Genomic DNA, 27660 nt, shown 5'->3' on the forward strand with positions numbered 1-27660 from the left:
CTTTGCTATTAATTTGTGTTCTATCAACCCCAATAGTCAGAAGCTCAGGTAGGAAAAAAACAACACCTATCACACCAGGGGTTCATCGTTCCATGTTGTTGTTGGGGCCCACTTGTGATAAATAATAATTTCTGGGGAAAGTAAACACTCCTCCTGGCATATCTTTTAAACATAGCCTAAACCAACCATGTATATGGATTTGAAACTGAAATTTGTGGGACTTTAGGATTCTATGACAGAAATGAGGAACACCAATAGATTCAAGATGAGTCAGAACAGTTTATTAAAAGAGAATGTAGCCATGATAATAATAGCTTTTAAAAAGGTTTAATTATAAACATAAGGTAAAGGGGCCCCTGACCATTAGGTCCAGTCGTGGCCAACTCTGGGGTTGCGGCACTCATCTCGCTTTTTGGCCGAGGGAGCCGGCGTACAGCTTCCGGGTCATGTGGCCAGCATGACTAAGCCGCTTCTGGCGAACCAGAGCAGCGCACGGAAACGTCGTTTACCTTCCCACCGGAGCAGTACCTATTTATCTACTTGCACTTTGACATGCTTTCGAACTGCTAGGTTGGCAGGAGCAGGGACCGAGCAACGGGAGCTCACCCCGTTGCGGGGATTCGAACTGCCAACCTTCTGATTGGCAAGTCCTAGGCTCTGTGGTTTAACCCACAGCGCCATCCGCGTCCCTTCAAATTATAAACATACAAAGACCAAAAATGACATATTCCATATTCCACTCTAATATTCATCAAATGTATAATTTATTTCTAAATCATCAAGCCTTAAATGCGTAACTTTAATGCAATGTATTAAAATATAAATATATCCTCTAATATATATATATTTAATATTGTTTGTATACCATAAATTATTCATCATAATAGTAATGAAAAGGTTTTTAATTATACTAGTTGATGTTCTTGTTTCATATATTTAATAATGGGAGATGATAAGGTTCTCAAATTGTTCTTTGTTTACCTTTCCTTAAGTGTACCATTTCTGTTAATTTGCTCATCGTGGCAAGATATCAAACTGCATTCTTGTTGTATTGGGACTATTGGAACACTCCATTTAGATGCTCTGAAATCGTTTTCAATTTTTTTGCTTTGCTTTTGGTAGCAGTTAATAGAACCCCAAAATAAATTTCATTGCTCTGATGTTACATTTTTTAAAGTTATCCTAGAAGAATATCATATGTATGTAGTATTCAACCATTTCTCAATGATCGGTTCTGAAAAATTCTATAACTTCTCACGTGTCCATCAAATGTCAGTTTTAAACATTTCTTTCCAATAAAACTGAACATTGTTCATTGTCTAATTTTAAATTGTATTATAAACTTGAGCAAACTGGACTTTCTACTAGATTTAGGCCAATGTCCCTCTAATTGTTCAAAGTATCCAGTTGCCTCATGTCTGGTTTATGTTCTTTCTAAAGCACAGTTTGCACAAATAAAAGTAAGAAAGCTATACATTAGCATTTAAAAATCATGTCTAAAATAATTAAACTATACTGAATTACTCTTGAGCTAAGAATTAACTGAAATCGTTTCCATTTCTTGTTTTGTTTTTAATCTTAAGTAATTCACCGGAGTATGCATGATATGATTAAACCTCACCTGGCAATCATAGGCATCCATTAATAGCTTTCCTTCATTGATTGAAACATATTAATTAAGAAAAGGCCCTAACCAGGAGCTCCTTCCCTGATCTATATGCACAGTTTAATAATAATCATACTGTGTGATTAGAATGATTATGGGGGACACTGTGAAAAATTCATTTGCCGCGAATAAGCCAACAACTTTGCATCTGTGTTGAGAAACAATTATAGACCTTAATTGGGAGCCCATGTAATGATGACAGCAGTTATTTCAGTGATTGATTCTGAAATTAAAGTGAGCTGGCAAATTAAACACCAGTACATCCAGAGCTAGAAAACTGAGAACAAGTTTTGGGTCCAGGGCATGTTAATTGCACATATATTGAAATAAATGGGGAGAGGAGTCAAAATGATCAGCAACTGCAGCCAACTATTACAATACAGTGGTACCTCTGGTTACGAACTTAATTCATTCTGGAGGTCCGTTCTTAACCTGAAACCATTCTTAACCTGAGGTACCACTTTAGCTAAAGGGGGCCTCCCACTGCCGCTGCTGCGCAATTTCTGTTCTCATCTTGAGGTAAATTTCTTAACCCCGAGGTACTACTTTCGGGTTAGCGGCGTCTGTAACCCAAAGTGTTTGTAACCTGAAGTGTTTGTAACCCAAGGTACCACTGTACTGATGTGCTGTAGATACCTTATGACTGCTTGATGCTCCAACATTCGTAAATCAGTAGGGGTTTCCAGTTTCACAGTAGATTAGAGAGTGGTGGTTTTTATGAGGTCATATATCCCAGCAATTTTGTACTCGCTGTTGACCAGCTCAGACCATTTCCTTCATGAGTGATGTTTACGGACAACAATGCATTCTAAGCTACAAAAATGGTGAGGAGCGAACATTTAATTCAGGTTTGTTTCTAGTGGAATAAATCCAGGTAAAACAGAAGTGATGGCGGAACTAATACAACCAGGCTACAGACATTCATTGACATTCCAAGGTTTCAGGAGGGGAATTCGGAAAGACTTATTTAGTGTACCTCTCCTCGTCTCTTTTTTTTGCCACTGTCAGAAAAGGAGAAACACCAGTGAGCTTCCTGCTGTAGTGGGGGCCTCTCAGTAGGTGGCCAACCATGCCCAATCCTAATACTGCTCCAACCTGCAATAGAGCAGGGCTCCAATTACATGGAAGAGCTGGAGGAGGGATCTGATCTCCCTTACATTTTGTGACAGGTCATTTAGCTACCAATACTAGAAGGCTACAGTTCTGTGTGCCTGTGAGAGTTGGTTGAGATGGGGAAGAATTTGTGTGGTTATCATTAATGGTCTATGGAAGCTAGGGATGCACCTATTCCTGGACCCTTTTTAATTATGTGTGGCCCTAATCTCTGTCTTGTATAGTGTGACAGTGGATGATGATACTAGCAGGGAGGACAGGTAGCAAGGAGTTGTGAAGATGATGCCTCAGTTTCAGAGGTGATAGACAGAGGAAATTATACTTGGAGTGGAGTGGCTGACCTCCATCTGGGGCAGAGACCTAGATATTTGATCCATATCCCCATTTCAGCCCTCCTACTCTCCCAGAAGTTTCTGGTATCTTACCTGTTGATCCCTTTGGTTTGGTGTTATTGAATGTCAGGTCAGTCCGTAATGAGATCATTCTCATCCATGACTTGGTTGTGGATGAAGGGGCTGACGTGATGTGTATTACCAAGACTTAGGTGGGTAAACTGGGTGTCCATCAGCCTGTGCCCAACTGGGTACTCTGTGCAGCACCAGACTAGAACGGGGAGTCAAGTGTGGTGGGGTGTTGCTATTGTCCATAGAAGCACTATTTCTGCTACCAGAAAAGCTTTTGATATTGGACTGGGTTTAGCAGGTCTGCACTTGATGTTGGACCAGATTAAGGAAACAGTTGTTCTATCAACCACTCTGTGGCTCAGCAGAGCACTCTCTTTCTGATGGAGCTAGCTGAAGTGGTCTCTGGTATAGTGTTGGAAGACAACAGGATGATCAGAAATAATAATACCCAGGTCAGAAGCTACACTGGCCATGCATAGTTGTTTGGAGCATTGTGTCTGTGAATGTCAGCGGTGCTAGGAATGTGGTTTTACATAAGTGATGAGAATTCTGTTTTGCTACAACAAATGGTTAATCCACAGGACATTTTTGTTCTTGTGGAAAATATGATTATCTATGAAACACAATTTATTTTGGCATTTGTAAATAGCTGTGATATGTTGCAGACACGATTCATTTTCTCTCTAACGGGCTAACAGAGACAAATCATGTTTTAAAATAACAGTGTTATCATTATTACATTATCAATCTCAAACTAGTGGTATAAAAACATTCCTTTTCTGCTTTCTTCTTGCCCTTTGAAGTATAATTTGTTCTGATTTATATCTCTGAAATCATTGCTATAAGCAAATTTATTACATCACTGGCAAAGACTGTAAAATATTTCTAGGTACCTTTTATAGTAAGAAAAGGATGTAGTTGTGCCATCCTCCTATTGCATTTGAATGTATAACTTCGTATGTATGAATAAGTTATAATTATTTTTTGTAGACATTTGGATGCTTGCCTAGGATACACCATTAAAGAGAGAGGATTTTTCAAACAGTAAAATTTACAGGGGAATTTACAAGATGGATATAAAAACCAGTCTGCTGTGAAATATGGTATGATATTCTAATATTTTAACCATGGTTTTATTGTTGCAGGTAAGCTACAGCACACTATTTAAAAAAGAAACCTGAATAGCCTCCGTAAATTATAAGTATAATTTGATTTTTTTCCCTCAAAGGTGGAAGCAAAATGGCACAGATATTGATCTCACCATGAGTTATCACTACAGGCTGCTTGGAGGCAGCTTGGCAATCAATAACCCACATAAAAAACAGGATATTGGAACATACCAGTGTTTGGTCACAAATTCGTTTGGAACAATTCTGAGCAGGAAAGCAAAACTCCAGTTTGCATGTAAGTTGCATGGATATTTTATTTCCTCATCAATTTTATTTTTGCAAACAATGTATTAGGCAATTAAAACATCAATGAAATTTGCTATGAAATGATTGAACTTGCTCATCTTTCCCTTTTCATGCTGAATTCCAATATCTTTCCCCAGTAAACAGCAATAATGAGACAGATATACTGGTCCTTGCAACACACAACAATTATCTACAATCGAGGGAAAGGTCAAGAAAGATGAACACAATTAGGTTTTGCTTAATAGAGCTGTTGCTATTCCCTCACCCCACCCCCACCCCCTGGGATGCCTTTTTTCATGGTCCAATTGCTATTTGTAAGATACCTGCTCCTCACCCCTCTCTAGGTTGGAAAATGAAGTAATCACAAAAGTATAATGATGTCCAGCAGAGTCACAGAAATGTCACACATGGTAATTACCTTACTGACATTTAGTTGCATTAACAGGAATACACACCTCCGCACATTTGCTTTGTAATTGGCGTGCCATTGTTGCCTGCACCTAAAATATGTAGCTGTCCTTTAAGCACAGGTGTATGTGTGCCCACGCATAGTGAAAGCAATAATAAAATCCAGTAGACCACACTCACGCACGCACGCAAACACAGAGAGAGATGGAAAAGATAGAAGAAATTTATGCAGCCACATTCTTCCCTACACCAGAGAAGTATAAGCATATCTAGGTATAAGTATAAGCCAGGGAAGTCAAATAGTGCTCCTGAGTTTCTGTTTCATGAACAGAACAAGGCACTGTTCACGAAAGGAGAGCTTTGCTCATGGACGAACCTGTTCTACTTAGAGGACACGTTAGTGTATGGAGCTCTTCCCTGAATAGAAGGCTATTGTGTTCATGGGGGGGGCAAACGTCTGATCCAAGCCATCAGCAGCAATCCAGCCAGAGAGCCTCATCTATCAAATTGGGCACTCCCCCCACTGTAGAAGCTTGAGACTGCAATTCTAAACACATTCAGAAGGGTGAAAGCCCCACTGAACTCAGTCGCTTATGAGAAAACAACACATTGGACCGATCTGTTAGGGTTCTCCGCCGCGTACAGCTCTAGATCACAGCCCTTGCCTTTTTATTCTTGCATCTCTTGTGAGAGCAGCTCTTCTTCAAAAAGCAGCTTGGAGAAAGTTGCACGTCCCCCACCCCCACCCCGCCGCCACCTCCCTGCCATCCTCCTTTCGTCGTCCTCCATCTGGGCTGGCTGCCGCACTAAGAGAGCAATTGTTTTTAATGCTCATTAATAAAATATACTTGGAAAGGCAGCCTCGTGGAGCTGTTTCAGACATCGGTGCTGGTATTAATTATTAATCCTTTTCTGTTCCTATTACAAATTGCCTGTCACAGAGGTCATAGAAAGGAGGCTGTAGAAACGGTGATGGTTCACAGACTTGTGCGTGTGTGCAAAGGTGGTCATTCCTGTCTCTTTTTGCCATGGTCTTAAGCCATTTTTCTTCTGACTGTTCAAAGGTAAAAGCAAACTGACTGATGGAAATGGCTATCAAAGTAGGACTGGAACCATCAGGACATGAAGTGCTCGGCAAACAGTCTGCTTTAATGCTCTCTGTGGAACCAGCACAGAATGAACTTCTCTACCCCCGACTCTGTGTTATCCCTTGTAGGGAAACGTACTGTCATAATTCACACTATGACTCGTGTTGTTCAGCATTATGGCTCGTTTGTGGAAAGCTGGTCAGGGGGACGTCAATTCCTGTGGAGACTATAATGTGTAGCCCACTTCAAAGTATTCAAGTGGTGATAAATTTGTATTCAGCCACTTACTCGAGAGTGAGTGTATTTATATGTGGTTGTTGGTGGTGGTGGTTTCAGTCATCCTGGGTTAGGAAGCAGGCTTCTTTTTAAACATGTGCCATGAGAAAAAGGAAAAACCTCAAGCTGGCAAGAAGCTGAAAGGTTTCTTATTATGAAAGAGATTTATATGCATTTTATCAATGCATTTTGAGAAATCCTTGGGTTTGTTTTGACATATGCAATATGAGACTGAATGACTTAGTCCAAATGGGAGTCCACAATGCATTGTATAAGGGGAAACTCTTGCAGCAGCATGTACATGAGTCAAAACTGCATATAAAAATGTGTTTATTAGGAGAAATTTGCATGCTGATGATTTTTTTTGTTAATTTTTTTTAAAAAAAACACACACTAGACAAACACGATTTTCTTCAAAATGTGAAGAACTGAATTTAAGATTGGAAAAATGAGAAACCTAGAGATCAAAATTGTCAGATCTTCCCATCCCTTCTCCTAGACAGAGGGTCTTTTCTGTAGCAGTACCCCAGTTGTAGATCTGTGATCTTGGAGACATTTAGCTGGCATATTTATTACTTTTAAAAATTATTATTATTATTGTTATTGTTATTATTAAACTTATACCCTGCCCATATTACTGGATTGCCCCAGCCACTTTTTGCGGCTTTCTAAAATCTTTTAAAAGTAATCAATATTGCCCCATCATAAAACTTAAACCCAAACCAAAACCTGGTACTTCTATTGCTTACCTGCACTGATTTGCTTTCAGTTCATTTATTTGTAATTATTTATTTTACTTATTTAATATATTTATATCCTGCCTTATATCCTGAGAGCCAGTGTGGTGTAGTGGTTAAGAGCAGTAGTCTCGTAATCTGGGGAACCGGGTTCGTGTCTCCGCTCCTCCACATGCAGCTGCTGGGTGACCTTGGGCTAGTCACACTTCTCTGAAGTCTCTCAGCCCCACTCACCTCACAGAGTGTTTGTTGTGGGGGAGGAAGGGAAAGGAGAATGTTAGCCGCTTTGAGACTCCTTAAAGGGAGTGAAAGGCGGGATATCAAATCCAAACTCTTCTTCTTTCTCCCAAGTCAGAATTCAAGGCAACTTCCAACATTTAAAAGCACCAATTATAGAATACAGAAGAATAAAAATAAACTCGTTATAAGCAATAATTAAAACAACAACATCACAACATAGTTGAAACCAGCAATTAAAATACAATTTGTCTTGACAGCATCATCTGTGCCTATGTTTCCAAAGCCTCTCTGAACAGGAAGTTCTTAGCCTGCTGTCAGAAAGAAAACAAAGAGGGAACCATTTTAACCACTCTGCTCATTCATTCTTGGTACTGCCATGTTGCTTTAAGGGCTCTTACAGAGCCATGGTTATAGGGATAATTATATATACTCTGAATATGGCTTACTTGGTTATAACCCATACATTCCGTGAGCAAAAAGCTTATTCACTTTTGTGGATCCAGGTTCCATCTTGAGCTAGTATGGGGAGGAGAGAAGTGACACATAAATAGAGAGGATCAATTATAAGCAAAGGAAAAACAAAATTTTATGCAGCTCTTTGTCTGTTTATCTGTCTGTCTGTCTCTGATAAGGAAAGAAGCCTTGGACTCATTGTGAAAATTTGCTGTTCATACCAGACAACATTCAATTATCTGCAGTTTGGTCCCCTCGGTTAAGGAAATCCAAGGCGATGATCCATGAAACTCTCATGTACTGTAGGCTTTAAGCCAATGGACTAGAAAGAACTGATATTAGTTTAGATAAAAGGCACAGAAGGAAGGACTTACTAATGTTTTTTGAATCATAAGAAGCCTGGTAAAAGTATAGCTTGGAGCTAATTTCAAGTACTAGTTCCTAAACTGTTGGTTAGCAAAAGCCAGGATCACAGTAACTGTCCCCTGCAGTGCAATAATGTTCAAATGCCATATAAATATATGGGCACATTGATCCCTTGCGCTGGATTAAATGATATCATCTGTGGCAGAGTCTAAGCTTTCTTAATAATCTTTATGGTCACAAGATCAAGAGAATTTATAGATGACAACTGTAGACGTTCTGCAACTAGATGTAAACTGCACCATTCAGAGCAAAATCTTCGGGTCTGCATATCTAAGAAGCTTGTGTTTTTGAAGACAGAACAACATTTCTGATGTCACATTTCCCAATTGTGTCTTTTAGTAGTGTAATTAAAAATTGTTATGTCTGCCTGAACTTCAACTTGTACATTCATTATCATGTTTGTGGGATTTGTTATTTAATATTAATTTTTATTTTTTCTGTATTGTGGTCATAAAATAGAACCACCAGAGAGCTATTTTTAAATGATATTTTAAAACAGTTAAATAATTATAATGACAGTAGTGATAATAATATTAGCATATAAGGTAAAGGTAAAGAATCCCTGGATGGTTAAGTCCAGTCAAAGGCAACTATGGGGTGCAATGCTCATCTTGCTTTTCAGGCCAAGGGAGCTGGCATTTGTCCACAGCTCCCTTGGCCTGACAGTTTTCTGGCTCATGTGGCCAGCATGACTAAACCACCTCTGGCACAATGGAACACCGTGACAGAAACCAGAGCACACGGAAATGCCATTTACCATATACCTTGGTACTCAGACAGCTTGGCTCCCGAACAAATTGGCCTCTGAACACCGCAAACCCAGAAGTGAGTGTTCCTGTTTGTGAACATTTTTTGGAAGCCGAACGTCTGATGCGGCTTCTGATTGAGTGCAGGAAGCTCCTGCAGCCAGTCGGAAGCCGCGTCTTGGTTTTCGAATGGTTTCAGGAGTCAAACGGACTCCCGGAACGGATTAAGTTTGACAGCCAAGGTACCACTGTACTATATTATATTTAGCATATACTATATTAATGGTTGAAGGGACTCGGGTGGTGCTGTGGGTTAAACCAAAGAGCCTAGGACTTGCCGATCAGAAGGTCGGTGGTTCAAATCCCCGCGATAGGGTGAGCTCCCGTTGCTCGGTCCCTGCTCCTGCCAACCTAGCAGTTCGAAAGCATGTCAAAAGTGCAAGTAGATAAATAGGTACCACTCCGGTGTGAAGGTAAATGGCATTTCTGTGCACTGCTCTGGTTCACCAGAAGCGGCTTAGTCATGCTGGCCCATGACCCGGAAGCTGTACGCCGGCTCCCTCGGCCAATAAAGCGAGATGAGCGCTGCAACCCCAGAGTCGGTCACAACTGGACCTAATGGTCAGGGGTCCTTTTACCTTTATATTAATGGTTACCATCAGCCTGACAATGACCAACATTTTGGGTCAGAACATCACCTGCATTCCACACATTAGCAATGCTCACCGCATGCTTGAGGTGGTAGACGATTTTGTTAGCCTGAGTTCCACCATAACCAGCAATCTTTCCATCCCTGCTGAATTTGACAAGCATATTGGCAAGGCAGCTAAGGCAATGGCTCGTCTCTCCAAAAGGGTATGGGAGAATGTGATGCTAACATTCAATACCAAGATGAAGGTGTACCAGGATTGTGTGTTGAGTACGTTGCTTTATGGAAGTGAGTTGTGGGCAACTTACAAACTGCAGGAATGATGCCTCAACACCTTCCACATGTGCTGCATCAGGAAGATTTCAGGTATCGCATGGCAGGACAGAATCTCAAACAAAGATGTGTTCTCCCAAGCCCACATTCCCAGCATGTTTGCACTTCTGTCTTAGGATTCCCAAGGATGTGCTTTATGGGGAACTGACTTCAGGCACCAGGCCCATTGGCAGACCAGCTTCAGATCCTTTCACAGTCCTTTAGAAGTGGTGTTATGTGGGAAGCTGCCTTCTGCTGAATCAGACAACTCATCCATGTATCTCAGTATTGATTACAGTGACTTGCAGTGCTTAGCATCTTTCAGTCAGGGGACATTTTCAACCCTACCTGGAGATGCCAGGAACTGAGCCTCAGACCTTCTGCATTCAATGCAGATGCCCTACCACTAAAGCAGATGCCATGCCACTATGTGGTATTGGCAGTATGCCTCCTCCAGTGAAAGCTGCTGTGTTCTAATATCACTTCAAGCTTCTGAACAGTCTTCAAGAATAGCTCTGTGTAAAGCTTACTTGTTACACAGTAAGCAAGTTTGAGATTGCAGAAATAAAGGTGCAATATGATGACAGCGCAGCGGAGCATATGGCAAGCTTTTCTAAACTTCGCAGAGGGAAGATTTTTTCAGTGTTATCCCAGTAGTGCATAAGACCTCCATTTCTGGTTTCAGCTAAATTCAGTCACAAGCAATGCTATTCTTCTAGAAAAAGAGATGCTGAAACTCACCATGAATGGTGAGTTCTTGTTCTTTTGTTCTTTTATAATGGCAGTGGAGAGGTGCTGGAACTGAGTTCCGGCAAGTTCCGGCTGAAGAAAAACAAACCTGGGTAATAAGCCTTTTAATTGAGTTTGTTTTCAAGTGCTGTACAGTGGTACCTCGGGTTAAGAACTTAATTCATTCTGGAGGTCCGTTCTTAACCTGAAACTGTTCTTAACCTGAATCGGCACTGCTGCCACTACACAATTTCTGTTCTCATCCTGAAGCAAAGTTCTTAACCCAAGATACTATTTCTGGGTTAGCGGAGTCTGTAACCTGAAGCGTCTGTAACCTGAAGCATCTGTAACCCAAGGCACCACTGTATTTTAGAAATGCTATGACACATACACACACACTAAAATGGATGAAATAGATAAGGGAATGTAGACTGCATAGTAAGAGCTTGAAAATACTGTTGCATGCCACCCAAATCCTTACCCAGGATCTGTGTTTTCTTTGGGAATGAGGCACAGCTGAAACTGTGGTGTCTTCATGATATTTGGTTTGTTTTCACATATATACAACCTGAGCCTGCAATGGAGGGGTTAACAGCATTAACATCCCAAAAGAGTGTTGTTTCTCCCATAGCTGCAGCCTTGGTTTCAAACAGAAATCAACCACTGCTATTTCTCTCTGGCTTTCCAGCTTGCTGCTTTGCTTCTCAGTCACACCATGGCAAAACTCAACTCTAAACTCATGCTTTGTCCTTCTAACCATCTCTGAGTTGTGGGAGAGGCCTCACCCATTTGCTGTCTTGTACAGAGCCCACTTTCCTTGCTGTCTTAATGGCCCATCACCCAGGTGATCACCTCAACACAAGGACCTAGCCTGGCTTAACACATTCTGGATCCAGGGGTTAGCGAGTGAGCAGAAGTATACAGCCTACCCCACCAAACTCATAACAACACAATTAGAATACATAAGATATGCAAGAAGAAAATTGTCCACATATAATAGCAGGGTGTCTTACTGTCAGCTGGCTACCAGAGTTATATTGTCATCAAGAACTCTTCACACAAGATGGTTTCCCACATGGACATCACTTTGATACAGCAAAACTGTGTGAAATGGCCTTTATTGCTGAAACATCTAGAAACCAAGCTTCAGGTCAGCAGCAATCTGGATTGAAATAAACTAGGATTCCTGCACAGAAAACAGACAACCTGAAGAATGAGCACCAAAACAAAGAGGCCTCCAGTGACCTTTTTGGAAACAAGAGCATAGGAAGCTGCCTTACACTTTGAGCACTGATATCTCAAGCAGTATTGTCTACTGGGATGGCTCAGTTGGTAGAACCTGAGACTCTTAATCTCAGGGTCATGGGTTTGAACCCTACCTTGGGCAAAAGATTCCTGCGGTGAAAGGGAGTCAGACTAGATGACTCTCGTGGTTCCTTCCAACTCTACAATTCTATGATTGGCAGCAGCTCTCCTAAATGGCTCAGCATTAGATATGTTGGCATTGACACTGACCAAGGCAGAACTTATCAAGACTTGCATTATGCAATCTGAAGGAGAAGGAGTAAAAGGGGGTTCTAAGGAAGACAGAGGCACTAATTTGGTACAGTTGCAGATTAAAGTATATGGATACATAGGTACATAGTTGTGTGAGTAATCCAAAACTCATATTAATGTGTAGAGTACTGAATTGCTATGCACACCTAAAGCACAATAACTATTTTTTATAGCAAAGGTGTTAGATAAAGCAATGTTGCAGGTTTTACTCGCAGGCGTTTTTTGTTTCTTGTTAGCTTCTCTCCCTGACTACGACAGTGGCATTGTCCACAGGCATCTGGTATCTAGGGGCCTGCTGTTTTCAGTATTACCTCCTTGGTAATATAGGATAATCATATTAAATATAAATGTCATAGAGGAAACAAAAAGGCACCATTTAGATTCTGTATTTAAACTGTCAGAAATAGTAGCCATGCATTCTTGACGTCAACAATGCCAAGAAAATAGAAAGGGTCTGGGAATATTTGAACTCTAAAGTAGATCCCCCCCCCTTAGTCTGAAATGCAGTTGAGAGGCACAATCTTCATGAATATTAATTTGTTGTGCGTAATGTAGGCCTATTATTATGAATGAAGCTTACATAACTCAAATTTAAATGGTGTTTTTAAACGCACAAAAATTCATTAGAATGCTAGGGAATGTTTTCATTATTGCACCACTTTTATGTAAAAGTAAGTCAATGTAAATAAATAGGTGTAAGGGAAATATCCTCATCGAGCTGAATTTTAACAGGGGCATCACAACTTCTTTTTCCACTAAATAGCCAGGCTATATGTAATTACACTGTTGTGGTTGTTGCCAATTAAAGTTAACTCAAGATTACAAAGGTTGCAAGCCTTCAAGCTAAATACAGGCCACCAGCCATTTATAGTTGCCCACAGCAGCCTGGGGTGATAAAACCAGGAAGATTGCTAAGTACTGGCAGACCAGAATGGTGGGTCACAAGTTGTGTTCATTTTTGGCACCTTTCATAAGCTTGCCTCCTGGGATGAGCAATGCATCCCATGATCACTTGCTTGTGGTAATGGTCTTTCACAACCGTGCGGTGACTTGATAGCTGAAGTTAATGTACAGTAAACATGCTTCTCCATACAGAGCCAAATCTGCACTCTGATGGGTACATAATGTTCATAAATGGGTCAGTTGTGCATTTATTTTAATGTCAAGAGTATATTGTACTTTCAAATTTCCTCCTTCATGGAAATCAAAGAACAGAAGGGCATCAGAGGCTCTGTAGTCACAAGACATTTGTATACTAGGTTGGTGGTGGAACACCCTCCCCAGTTAAGTTTTTTCCCTCCTTCCACTTATATTTTCTGCTGGCTCTGTTGTTCAGCTCTCTGTTTTTATATTGGGATATTTCTTTGGGGGTTGTGACCAATACTAGCCCTACTCAGAGCAGACCCATTGAAATGAATGATTCAAAGCCAATCATGTTCATCAGTTTTAATGGATGTATTTCTGTTCGTGTTTTACTGTTTAAATGACTGCAAGACTCCATATAGGCTGATCTGGATGAAAGGCAGGGTAAAAGTTTGTGGGCTCGAATTCTGTACTAACTTACTCTAGAGTAAGTTCAATTGAAATCAGTTGGACTTACTTTTAAGCAGACATGTGTTTTGTCTGTTTTATAGATAGCTTAAAAAACAACAACCTAGCCTTCAGTCCTCAATTTAGACATATTTTTTCATATGATAAGAAACAGAAGGGAAATGATGTTGAGGAATGGATGGAAGTGGAGAAGAGCGCAGGCATGAAACAAAAATACCACTCATAACTATTCATGGAGGGTAAGAACAGCAGACCAAATATTATTTAAAATAACCAATTTGTCTGGGATGTGAAATGAGGTTCCTTCTAATACATGCAAATCATTCTGTCTCAGGCTCCGTCACTAATCAGAGGAAGGGATGATGGTTCCTATTTAACTCAGTTCACTTCCATTGCCACGTGAAAGTCACTTGTCTGTCACCAACTGTGATTTTAGCTTGTTAATTTCAAGAGATATTGACAAGCGCTTTAATTCACATACAAGATTAATGGGCTGCATAGGGAAGCAATACCCCAGAGTCAGACAGCCCTTTCACACTTGTAAATTGTCCACATTGTAAAAAGCTTTCCCTCCTGTTGTAAACAGGGCTGGAGCTGTTAATAAAGGAGCTTTTGTTTGGCATCTCAGGGTGAGATTTCAATGGGCTAGCTTGCAGAGTAAGCAAAAACATTCCTCGCTGAGGGAGCTGCATTGAAGCCTGTTGCTAATTGCTCCTCAGGAAAGCCGATGAAGTTCCACAATAATTTCCCATCCTTTTGTCCAGGAATAAAGTGCAGTGCTGGCAAGCATGCTTGAGGAAGCTTGGATCCATACCAAGGATCAGAAGCGCTGCAAGGAACCTGGGATGCCTGAGTGCCCTGACATATTCTTTGCGGTTTAGCCACGGCAGGTGTCTCTCAGAAACCCTGTTGATAATGGTGGCTTACAGGGAAATGAGGCGCTTTCTTCTGGACTTGACTTTCCATTCTGCAAATGGGGAAATGAACTGATTGTTAATGTTGAGCGATGAAGCACTGAGAATATTTTATTTCTTTATTTGCTGCCCTTTACCCAAATGTTCCAGGGCATTAAAATAGCATAGAAAACAGTTTAAAACAAGTTACAGTCATAAAAATAAGATGGGTCCTAAAATATATACAGTTGTACCTTGGATCTCAAATGCCTTGGCTCCTGAACAAATCGGCTCCTGAACGGTCGAAACCCAGAAGTGAGTATTCTGGTTTTTGAATGATTTTTGGAAGCCGAAAGTCTGCCACGGCTTCCTGCAGCCAAACGGAAGCCACGCCTTGGTTTTGAATGGTTCTGGGAGTCGAACTCCCAGAATGCATTCAGTTCAAGAACCAAGGTACAACTGCACACCTCAAGTGTCTTCAACATACTCAGGAAGCTGTACAATGAGGTCACCAGATGCACCTCTGTGGGGAAGGAGTTCCAAAGCTTTGGGGCCACCACAGAGAATGCTCTGTTCTGGGCCACCCACCCCTTGAGTCTCTGAGGGTGGAGGGACTGCCAAAAGGGTCCTACCTTTCCTCTGAAGAGGTCAAGGTGGCATACAAGCTTCCTGCTTCCCCATTCCACCCTCACAACATCCAGAAGCCATGGACATGGAGAATGGCCCAAGTAAACTTTATGGCTGAGTGCTGATTTTAAACTTTGTCTCCCAGGTCCTAGTTCAACACTCTAACGACTCCATTGGCTTTCATTGTGGGTGCCAGTGGGCCCAGATCCTGAGTGATATTTTAATTGTTATATTTAGCCATAACCTTTGCAATTTTCTAGGCAACCAAAACTCCTATCCTTGAGTCCAGCGCACCTCCAAGTATCAGGCCTGGTTTTGTAGCAGAACAACATGCAGCCTTCAAGAGTGTAGGAGTCCCAGGTGTCTCCCGGAGTGTAGAAATAAATCACAGGAAACTGAGCAGCATAATTCTATTCCATTTCAGCTTCACTTTCCAGTCCTTGGTCTGTCCTGTCCCATTTTTCATGGATTTTTAAAAAAAGAATACACAAAAAGTACACTTAAATCATAGTTATTTTTTACACATGTTTTACTGAAATATTGACGTAAAATACACATTTTTACCATTGCTTTTTAGTGGGAGTTGCATTCCAACAGCCAAGTGAATTTGAGAGTGTAAGATCTGGTCAATCCACAGTTGGACAAGTCACTTGATAAGCTGTTGCAGTTGATGCTGAATCATAGGCCTGGCAATGTAGAAGTGCTGAATAAATGTGTATGTGCAGAGATGGAGCTTTTGAATTGTTCAGCAAACATAAAAGCTCACTTTCCCCCTGATTATTTCATCATGTTGTTTACCTTTGAGTGCACACAAATTGCATGAGCACCAGAAAGCAATACAGCATAGCTCAGAATGTCACAACCCTGGGTTTTTTTGGTGTGTTTTTTTTTAAACTTGTAGCATATGTTTGGAAGCAGAAAATGGGAAAATCAATGCAGCTAAATCAGATCAGATATTCTGAAATGTACAAAAGCTGAGGATGCATGAATTTCTTTCCTCTTGGCTTCTCTGTCTCTGGTCCAGATGGTATCCTGCTGCGTTACACACCAGTTCTGGTCTGGAATTACTGTTAGTGCTGTTATTTCATCGCAATTTAAAGATCCCATGTATGTAGGGAAGTTGTGCTATCACAGTCATGGTAAGCTAATCCTCTACAAGAGTTTGTATAGTGATCTTTACTGGTAAAGTCCCATCAGGACAATTGGATGTGGTTGGGGAATTTGGAAAGGGAAATGAAGAAGCATCCATCCATCCATTTGTTTTAATTTGCTATGTATATATCCTGATTCCAGTCCTCCTATGAAAATGTCAAGGTGTTGGATGTTGAGTAGTCAGGTTCAAATCCTTACTCTGAAACTTAATGACTGGCCAAACACTAGTCACTTTATTTCAGGGGTACTGTTCACTTTAACATCATTCTGTCTCAGGTGGCAAAATGACTTGGACCACTCCTGCTTGTTTATTTACAACCAGTCATTTGCAGAGCAGAATCAATAATTTGGGGTGTCTTTAACTCCTGTTCCTGGGTTTTCCAACAATCACATCCACTATCCAAGTGAGCCACAGTCAAGTCAGCTCACAATCTTTGAGCTACAGCGCTTCCTGGTCCGATAAATCAGATTCAGATATATATATGCCTCCTTCCATAATATCTCTCTTTAACAAACATGAATAATTTGACAACATTTTAAATTTTCATATGAAATTTTACCTCAGATTTGGAAGTGGTGCATGCAGAACATTACAACATGCAGGGGGAAACACTGAATGTAAACATGATAAATCAAAAAGAATAAAGTCTTCACCATGGACAAACTTCATCCCAATGTAATTTGGGGTGCCCTACTTAAGTTTCAGTTTTCGTTGCTGGCCCTCCCATCAAGCAGAGTGTGGGAGCCAACGCTGTGGTGCAGAAGCAGCAGTGAGGACAATGTTGGACAACAAAGCTGTTTATACCATACAGCGTGCCTTGCACCCCTTAAGTTAGCTTACTTTCCCTAGGTGCACTGGAAGTAGCTCTCCCATCTCTAGTGTTGAAATAAGATTAACCTGCCAGTCCAATTGGCTGTGATGAGGGACACCGTCTTCTCCATCACCTCAGACAGCAAGATGGCACGGGCTAGGGTTGCCATATTTCAAAAAGTCAAAAACCAGGACACCCCAAAAGTTGTTGAGCTTTCCTTAGGAATACCTCAACCTTGTTGAGCTTTTTAAAGACAATCCCTGACATTGTTGAGCATTTTTCTTTACAAAAACACTGAGAAAAATGCAATTTTTTGATTGACTTGCCTAAAATCCAGGACAAAGCACTGCCTTTTGGAAATTCCCCCAGATGTCAATTCTGCCTTTGAAATCCCAGTAATGTCTGGGAAAATCCGGACGTAAGGCAGCCCTAGCATGGACCGGCCTTGAGGCCTTTTTTGTGAGTGATATAACATGTATTCTACATGTAACATTCAAATATAATACAGTCATATACAGCCTCCAGAAAGTGCTCTTAGAAAAGCAATACGTGTTAGCTAGATATTGTTAGGAAGAAAACAGATAAAGGTCTCAAAGCAGTTAGATTTTTATTGATAAAATTTAATATTTTTGAAGGTTAAAGCCAGTCTCTTTATTTGCAGTGTTGGTAAAGTTCCCTTTACTGTCCAAGGTTCCAATAAATTATTGAATGTAATTTCCACCATATCCACCAGAGCTTTTCATTTTATTTTTGGTACAATTCAGACAAAAGATTGGAAAGGTTTGTTTAAAAAAGGAAAAATCAATAGATAGCAATAGATTTAAATATATATATATATATTTGAAAGTTAGATGTGTCTACTACTCTACAATCATATATAAATATATTTAACAGAAGGTTTCCTGTAATAACATATTTAACAGCAAGGTTTCATCAGGAACACTCCTCTTGCAAAAGTAAGCAGGAACAGCACATTTTTGTGCAGGCCATGATCCAGTGAAAGAGCCTCACACATTATTGCAGGTATTTCTTGTTGCTGCTGAGGAAGATGAAAGAGGTCATTGCATTCCCAGATCTCAATCTTCCAAAACAGCAACAGAAATCAGTGTCCAAATGCTTCTGGGGTGCAACCAGGGATGTCACAGTAATCTGCCAAGCCTGATCACCTGTGGATATGTTGCCATACAGCTGGTCTTGAGGTATCCTGCATTTTGCTCATGTCTGCCACTTTCTCATTTAGTTTCCATCAAGAGGTAGAGGAACAACTGTGTGCTGCTCTTTGTGATGACTCTAATAGGCAGGCAAGATGTACCATGTTGGTAGTCAGCTCTATGAAGGATGCAAGTTTAGCATGTCCTAGACTGAGCCTCAGATAAGGCTGCATCTTAATCTGGGTAGTTAGTTTCACTCCCAGCAGCAGAATTTCCTATAGTTAAAGGGGACTTGCCTATTTCAGTGGCTCTCAACTCTTAAAGTGTTGAGGAGGCAGTGGTTTCATTGGAGCTTCAGTGGCAATGCAATCGCCTTCTGCCAGACTGCTGCTAAAAGACTGACCTCCTGTGCTGGAGCTCTTGGTGCAGTAGGGACCATGTGGTTGAATGTGTGGACAATTCCTCCTCACTCTCTGATTCTTCCTCCAAGTTCCCCACTTTGTCCCCTCAAGAGGGGAAGTTGGACTCCAAGAACATGACAGACTATCATCAGCTGCTGGATGTGCAGGCTCTTGGCCTGTTGATTTGGATAGTGTGTGGAGAAACTCAAAGAACACAAAACCAGCAAAGAGCAGTTGTGAAACTGGCGAGCTCCTTCCTCTGCTCCCAATTTCTGCAGCACGTCTGTCTGCTATGCAACTGAAACAGGCTTGAAACCCATTTTCAGTTTTACTTCTACTATTATGGATCATTGCATAGGTGGGTGGAAAGGAACGCTAAAACATACTTTATGGTTTCTACCAAGTCCATCTAGCCCAGTGTGTACATAATCTGCCAATGAAGAGGGAAATGTGCACATTTCCCAGTTAATAGAATCCTAATAGCTCAGCTGCATGCTTGTACATTCTCAAGGCAATAGGCATGCTTTCCAATAAGCATACCCTTTGTTCCTGTCAGAGATGAGCAACCTGTTACCTACAAGCCACATGCATCCCATTGTCTAATTTCATGTGATTTATGGTGTCCCTTCCTGCTAGTCTACTGAGAAACACAGGGAGGGAGGACTGTAGGATGGGGGAAGCTTAACAAAACCTATCATGATATGCACATTTTCCAGGGCCTAGAGAATATACAAAAATGTGAGGCATGCACATTCCAAATGGCCTGCTGGACAGTATGCATAGTGACCAAAGAATATAGAAATTATTATTGAGTTATGTTGGAATGAAGGTAAATTGACCAGGAAATTTGTATTGCAGTGTTTCTTCATGGTTCCAGACATGGATATTTCTTAGGACATTCTAGGCATGTCTGATCTTGCCGATCAGAAGGTCGGTGGTTCGAATCCCCATGACGGGGTGAGCTCCCGTTGCTCAGTCCCAGCTCCTGCCTTGACCTTGACAGTGGTGTAACATGAGTTGCATGGGGGGCGGGGAGGAAGGAAAACTGGAGGAAAGAAAACAGATGGAGTATGCATGCATATTCAACTACCTAAGGTGTTCATGTTACCCAGGAGAGCATAGCCGCATAGATAAGAAAAGAAGAGTTGTTCTGTTGTCTGGAAAGGTCACTTCCTGGTTCTCATGGAAAAGCCATTTTCAACAGAGCACAGCAATGGAAGTGTGTAGCTGTATTGAGGCAGCACAGGTGTTAAAATTTTGCGCTCCTAACAAAACGTGGGACGCGGGTGGCGCTGTGGGTTAAACCACAGAGCCTAGGACTTGCCGATTAGAAGGTCGGCGGTTTGAATCCCCATGACGGGGTGAGCTCCCGTTGCTCAGCCCCAGCTCCTGCAAACCTAGCAGTTTGAAAGCACATCAAAAGTGCAAGTAGATAAATAGGTACCGCTCCAGCGGGAAGGTAAACAGCGTTTCCATGCGCTGCTCTGGTTCACCAGAAGTGGCTTAGTCATGCTGGCCACATGACCTGGAAGCTGTACGCTGGCTCCCTTGGCCAATAAAGTGAGATGAGCACCGCAACCCCAAAGTAGGTCACGACTGGACCTAATGGTCAGGGGTCCCTTTACCTTTACCTAAAATTTTTTAAAATAATAATAATAATTATTAAAATTTTCCAATCAAACAAAATTATATATTCCAAATTATACAAATTATCCAATAATCAAACAAATCCCAATGTTATGCCTAATTATAAATTATTATTACTTTTTAGCTGATTTCCCATGCTTCGAGATCCCTCCTCCTTCCCTCCGAACAATTTTTTTGTGCCCGGGACAACGGCCCCTGTGGGCCCCCACATGCTACGCCACTGCTTCTGAATGCAAAGTGTGTGCTCTTAACACTGAGCTAGTCATCCTTCAGCGTTTCTCCACTGCTCACTGCAGCCCTCGGACACAGTGAGCAAACTTGTAACATTTAGTTTCACACCAAGTGGAGCAATTTACACATGTTCCTGTAAGTAGCATTATTGTCTTGCTTGATAAGATCTCCTACCCATTACCCTATTTCCAACGCTCCACAGCTGAGGCTCCCTCAGGATTTTTTGAGACATGTCAATTGGCGAAAGCATTGAGCAACAACGGAGATTCCAGTTGATCATTCTTTGAATTTTCGTGATGATGCGTTAATTGTTGGTCTTTGAATATAACTTTCCTATCACGTGTGTATCAGTGCCATAGAAAGCATCTTATTATAGACATTGCTCAATCATTTGCGGGAGCTTGTCATTTAGGAGTAGTTTAAAGCCTCACAGAAGGAAGTTTCATAAAAGAATAAAACTATTTTGGTTTGCCCTGATTGTTCCTAACAAATCCATGTTGATTACTACTCATCACCCAGATTTTCTTTTAGTGGTTAAAAACCAAATAGTGTGTATGATTTGGTCTAATTTTGTCTCTGGTATTGAAGAACAGCTAATCAGTCTGTAATTCCTTGAGTCTTCTCCCTTTCATTTTTAAAGCCTAGATAATATATTCACTCTTCCCTAGGCTTTTCAGCTTTCACCAGCTAACACCTTCAGAATCCTTGAGTAGTTACCATTAGGCCTCACTGACTACACGGATTTTCTACATACACTGTGATATTCTTTGTTATCCTGTCATCGTAAAAAAACATGGTGCAAGGCTGGCTTTATCAGTGCAAAGCTTGACACTGAAATCCCTTGGATTTCATGGATACTGATGAAATAAGGGGCAGAGGGGGATACAGCAATTTGTTAGACTTGGACCTAAATCAATGTATTGAAGCTATGCTAATAAATCAAAGGACCTATATGGCCTACAGCTTATTAAATATTAAAGCAGGATTCAGTGGAAATACAGTGGAAATGCTCCTTGGTATGTGTCATTAATGTACATGCCAGGAATCTGCATTTAAAATAGGAGAAATTATTCCATAGCCCATTGCTTTCAACTCCAGAGGCTTAGAGTAGAGCTGAGCTAAAATTGCTCAGAATACATTTTTTTGCAAAATAAAATAAAAATGTGTTGTGCTGTTTTTGTTTCTCCTCTAGAACAAAAAGATCACTTTGTGGAATTTCCTTTCAATATTCACCACCATTTTGTATGTGGAGCCCCTTCAACATGACCTGGAACCATGGTAGTGCTGGGGCAGTGTGGAGGCAGAAAAATTGTAGTCAGGCTACTAGTATCATTTTCCAGGGACAGTTCCAGATTTATAGAAGCCGTCCCACTTTCTGATTTGATCCCGGAATGTCCTGCTTTTCCTTAGGATGTCCCTATTTTCATCAGAGAAATGTTGGAGTGTATGGAGTTGTGTGACCCTTGAGCCAAGGAGATAAGTAACTGTACAACCTTTAGCAAACATTTGAAGGCAGCTCTGTATAGCAAAGGTTGTTTTTTTAATGTTTAATGTTTTATTTTGTTTTACATAAGCTGAAAGCCACCCAGAGTGGTAGGTTGTTGTTGTTGTTGTTGTTGTTGTTGTTGTTGTTGTTGTTGTTGTTGTTGTTATGATATAACACGGTCCTTAAAGGCCTACATTGGCTCCCAGTACATTTCCAAGCACAATTCAAAGTGTTGGTGCTGACCTTTAAAACCCAAAACAGCCTCAGCCCAGCATACCTGAAGGAGTGTCTCCAACCCCATCGTCCAACCCGGACACTGAGGTCCAGCTCCAAGGGCCTTCTGGCGGTTCCCTCACTGTGAGAAGTGAAGCTACAGGGAACCAGACAGAGGGCCTTCTCGGTAGTGGCACCCGCCCTGTGGAACACCCTCCCATAAGATGTCAAGGAAATAAACAACTATCTGACTTTTAGAAGACATCTGAAGGCAGCCCTGTTTAGGGAAGTTTTTAAGGTTTTATGTTTTATCGCTTTATTATTATTAATATTCTGTTGGGAGCCACCCAGAGTGGATGGGGAAACCCAGCCAGATGGGCGGGGTATAATATATTATTATTATTATTATTATTATTATTATTATTATTCCATATTTTCATCAGAAAAATGTTGAGGGTATGCACACGCACACGCACTGCTTCAAGAAACCAAGCAAAGTCCATTACCCTGAAGCAGCAATATTGTCATTTTGCATGCTATACAACTGACAAGAAAACAAAAAAATCTCTCTTCCAGGCTTCCACAGTGGCTTATACAGATCAGTAATAAGGAAAATAATAAGCAGTGATAAAACAATGAACCTTTAAAATTAGCTGTCTTTTTTCCCTACGTACCTCTGTGGGAAATTGTCACTTTCCACAAAAATCAAACCTGAACCTGAACATCTAAAGTCTAACCCTATTCAGATCATACTTAGACAAACTATTTTATTCATTCACACAGATCACTATAAATCACTTCCTATTTCCAAAACTTCAAACTTTCATTCCATTTATTCAATTACTTTGGGTGGAGGGCAGGGAAAGAGTTTTCCAAAGCAATTAGGAAAAGTAAGTCTGCACTATATTACAAATGTACTCATTTTCCTCCTAACCAGCTGCCCCCTCCTGCTAGCTCTGGAAAAACAACAAAGATTCCCCAGACTAGAAAATGTGCTAGAAAGATCACGGAAAGAAAATAGAAAATAGCAGCTTTTTAGGACCCAGAAATTCCCAAATCCTGTTGGGTAAAATAACTCACTCATCAATCACAACTTAGGACTTCACTCATTGGCTTAAAACAGTGAAAGGCAGGAAAAGTCAGGCTGGGCCATTTCTCTGCACATTTCTCTTTCTAACTTTCTTTGTAAAAAATAAAATAAAAATAGAAATTTCAGAATCTCGGCCCCTTGCAATTGCTTCAATTGCCCACCTGTAAATCCAGGCATATTAGTAAACATAAGACAGGGAAGTAGCCTTAAGAAACAAGTCAGGAAACAAAAGAAGCATGACAGAAAAGAAGTTCTCCCTTGACTGGAAGGCATTTGTGTGTAATTAGCATCACAGGGTAATATAGGTAACAAATTGTTAATCTCCTGAACACAGACGGTGCAGTTACTTATGCAAATCTTAACAATGGGTGCACTTTGAAAACTGCTAAGTTCATAATTTCCTGTTCTATTTGCTTGGGTGAAGAACTGCATTGTGATCCATCATAACCAGTTGCATTAGTCATTGTGCTGTAATAAATCACATTGTATAAAGCAGAGCTTCTTCAAAGGAATTGATCTCCCCCATCCCAACCCCCATTCCCTTTAGGAGATGTCTCTAGCTTGAAAAGTGTCTCTGCTCCTAATGCTTCCCCCTCATTATTCAATAATGGACTATAATTACAACAGTAATATTTAAGATTATATAATGACAAAACATTTGTGGGATGGAATCAAAAGTTCAAGAAAGCATGAAATTGCATTAATTCCAAAGAACTGTTAGTAATTATGCAAGGTGATGAATTTTGCCTTCCCTTAATTATCCATAACATGTATTAAGATGTTGTTATATCTTTGTTTGGTATTTACGAAGACATGGCTATCTAATAGTCCTTCCTAAAATAAGTTAACATATTTATTTCATTAATTTTAAAACGTCAAAATGGGACGTGCATATAGCTTGGTTCTGTTGATTCTGTCATCATTTATTTGAATCAACCATTGCTATCTTTAAATGCCCCTACACCCAAGGAGCTCAGGGCAGCATAAAAAGTGGTGCCAAGGGTGGGGCGGTGGCACTGGGGTTTTTGCCTGAAGTGGAAAAGTGTCCTGAGTCAGCCCTGACCATGTATTCCCACAAATACATTTCTGTCCCACACAATATCTCCTAACCAAGTTTTCAACCAGTGAAACAATTGTTAGTCACTGATCTTAGAGAGGTGGCTCTGTTGAGGGCACCACTGAAGGTGGTGATCATCTCAAGCTCCTTTTGCATTTCTGCTGGGTTGGCACCAAGTTTGAGGAGGTCCTGGGTAAGGTACCTTATGCCAGAGACCATCTTGGCTGTGAATCCCAGAAGACCTCCTCCCTGCCTTGCAGGCCTTTTCCCACCTCACATGAAAGGCTAGGGCCCTGACTGACTCCAGCTACAAAAGTTGAGGCTGCTGAACCGTCTCTTGGGCTGGGGTATTTTTTAGCATGGTTTGTTGCCAGGAGGGAGAAGAGCTGTTCTTGCTGTTATTGAGATTAATTTTTGCACCTATATTTTAGATCTTTCTATGATTTATGTGGAAATTGTTCAATTTGTGTACTTTTACAGTTTTGTTTATGGTTTATGACTACTTTTGTTACAGCACAGTCAATGGTCATAGGTCGTGGGAATTCCAGGCCAGCAATATCTGGAGAGCCAGAGATTCCCCACCCATGTCTTAGTAGAAGAAAGTTGGTGCTAATAGGCAGTATGAAAAAATTACTCTTCCAAATTAAAAGCAAACAAACTTTGTTTTATCGTTTTAATGTCTTGTCATCCAATTAAGACTGAATGATAAACTCCTAGTGCTGAGGATGGGGAGGTAGAAAAGATATATTCTCTAGTCTGTGGCAGATTGTTATTCCCATTAACACTAATGGAACCAACACAGAGAAAAGGGAAATGTCTGTTTACGTTACATTAGAGCATTTCTTGGGATACAGTTGTTTATCACCTTAACCAAACACCTCAGCAATCACTGAGGATTTGCCCATCTTTTGATAATTGCAGTTCAAGGCAATTAGAGTGCTTCAAATTGTTGATTATTTTCTCACTTTACTACTGTTGCCATTTCTTTTATTAAAGTGTTGCTGTTTTGAATATTTAAGTTTAGCACAAGAAACGCTTTTAATGGGAGGGTTCCACTGCCAGTTTTAAACTGGCCAATGCATGTCCAACAACATGCAAAGCTCATGTGTGCTTCATTTCTCGCATATACATATGTATACAAATATTCACAAGAGTCTATATTCTCATTCTTCCTTTCAGATGCCAAATTGTAAGTGTGGCATTCGGTTTTCCACAAGGTTGTGCTGCACCTTCAAATGGTCCTTATTGCAATCACTTGAAGGGCAGTGGGGCTGAAGCAAAAATGCTTCAAAAAGGGCAAGCAGAACTTTGGGTAACCTTTTGAGGGGTCAGGATCTGTGTCGCTGCTCATCCTACTCAACAGTCCTCTGCCACTCCCCCCCCCCACTTTAATCGCAGAAAGTTTCCCCTTCCCACCCCATGCAACTACTAAGCTCATTTTTCACCTTTACAACCCCATTTCTGAAGCCACATCTCTCGTCTATTCTGCAGCAAATTGTGCCTTTCAAGAATGGCTAAAGTTTGAGTAAAGCAGAGATAGGGTAACACTGAAGTTTTTTTAAAAACAAACAAACCAATTAATAATAATAATAATAATAATAATAATAATAATAATAATATCTTTATTGTCATTGCCCCCTCTCAGGGACAACAAAATTACTTGACTGCTCCATAAAAACACTAATTAAAACAATACAGTATAGTACAGCAAGGAAGATTAGATGACTTTCAAAGTCCAGGCTTCCCATTCAGGGCCGAGATCGCTCTGGAGAAGAAGCTGTTCTTAAGACGGCTCGTTCTTGTCTTCATCGTCCTGTATCTCCGTCCCGACGGCAGGAGCTCGAAGAGACAGTGACCAGGATGCGATGGATCTTTTACTATGTCCAGTGCCTTCCTATGGCACCTTGTGGCATAAATCTGCTCTAAGGTGGAGAGTGGGCAGCCAACAATGCTCTCTGCTGCCTTAACAACTCTGCACAACCCCATCCTGTCCTGGGTAGTACAGCTTCCGTACCACACACATAAGCCATAAGTGAGCACGCTCTCAATGGCACAGTGATAGAAGGCAAGCAGCAGTTTCTGCGGAAGATGGTTTTTCCTTAACAATGGTTTTTCCTTAACAAATTTTAACAATGAAAAACAACACAACATTATTTCTCCAACTTCCTAACTCCCATTTCAGTTTAAACTCTATTCAAACCTCTGCCATTTTTTAAAAATATCACCACTTTTCCCATTTCAGTTTCCTTCCATTCCTGCTTTCTTCAAACCTGCTGTTGTTTAAAACCATAACTTCCCTCTCCGTTGGTCTCCACCACTGCTTGACTCAAAGTTCTCCCTCTTCAATTCCTCAGCTGCCTCATGTGAGAGTGATAAAGGATGTGAAGCCCTCAAATATTTCATTGTATGAAGGTACTTTACTCAAACCTCTGCTGTTGTGCAGAATCACTGTTTCCTCCCCTCAGTTTCCCCCCATCCCTGCTTTACTCAAACTTCTGCTGTTGTTTTAATCTCCCCCCCGCCCTTTCCCACTGCCAGTGTCCTTTCTTTCTCATTCTCATGCCTTGGCTGCTGTTGTTGCACAATCTTCCTCCTCTTTTGCTCCCCTCTCCTCCACCCAACTTCATGCAAATCCAGGATTGTGATGCAACACTACAGGTCCTCTAATGGGGACTTCACAATGACAGCTTGACATTTTTATGTAGATAGGGAGAAAATTGAAGGTTAAAAAAACCACACACATAATGACAAACTGTGTTCAGGTTATTGTAAATGTTATATTGGGTGATATCCAACTAAGTCATATTCAGAGTAGCCCACTGAAATGAATGCATATGACTAACATTAGGCATTTTTCAATTTTTAAGCAGCATATCCAGATATGCGCTTATCAAAAGTAATTTCTCTCCGAAGATCCCATTCTATAGAGAGACTAGATAAGGATGTCAGTCTCAATGGCAGCATTGTTCGCCATGATTTATTTTAATAAAGGGTAATTTGGAGAATGTTCTTTCTCCTTCGCACTTTGGAGTGAGAAGTGTTAGATTAAGCAAGAAGCTATAGTAACATTTCTGAAAGCTTCAACAAGTACCTTATTATAAACTGATCTTCAAAATTTTATTTGTAGTAG

General features: G+C 40.8%; 1 protein-coding gene across 8 annotated transcripts in view; it reads left to right on the forward strand.

The window, feature by feature from the left end:
- The window catches only part of LOC310756457 (contactin-6-like), a 187518-nt gene that overhangs the window by 73518 nt on the left and 86340 nt on the right, over window positions 1-27660 (forward strand). For 7 of the 8 annotated variants that reach the window (XR_014544887.1, XM_083600580.1, XM_083600579.1 and 4 more), the window contains exon 4: window positions 4412-4587. Coding sequence is in view for 6 of the 8 variants with exons in the window: in XM_083600580.1 (XP_083456706.1) it covers window positions 4412-4587 (176 nt within the window). In the remaining 2 variants the exon portion in view is untranslated. Of the gene's footprint in view, window positions 1-4411; window positions 4588-27660 lie in introns of those variants that run through there. The other variant, XM_083600584.1, reaches the window with a different exon arrangement.

This window comes from Podarcis filfolensis (genome assembly GCF_964270895.1).
Source record: "Podarcis filfolensis genome assembly, chromosome: 2".
Classification (NCBI taxonomy): Eukaryota; Metazoa; Chordata; class Lepidosauria; order Squamata; family Lacertidae; genus Podarcis; species Podarcis filfolensis.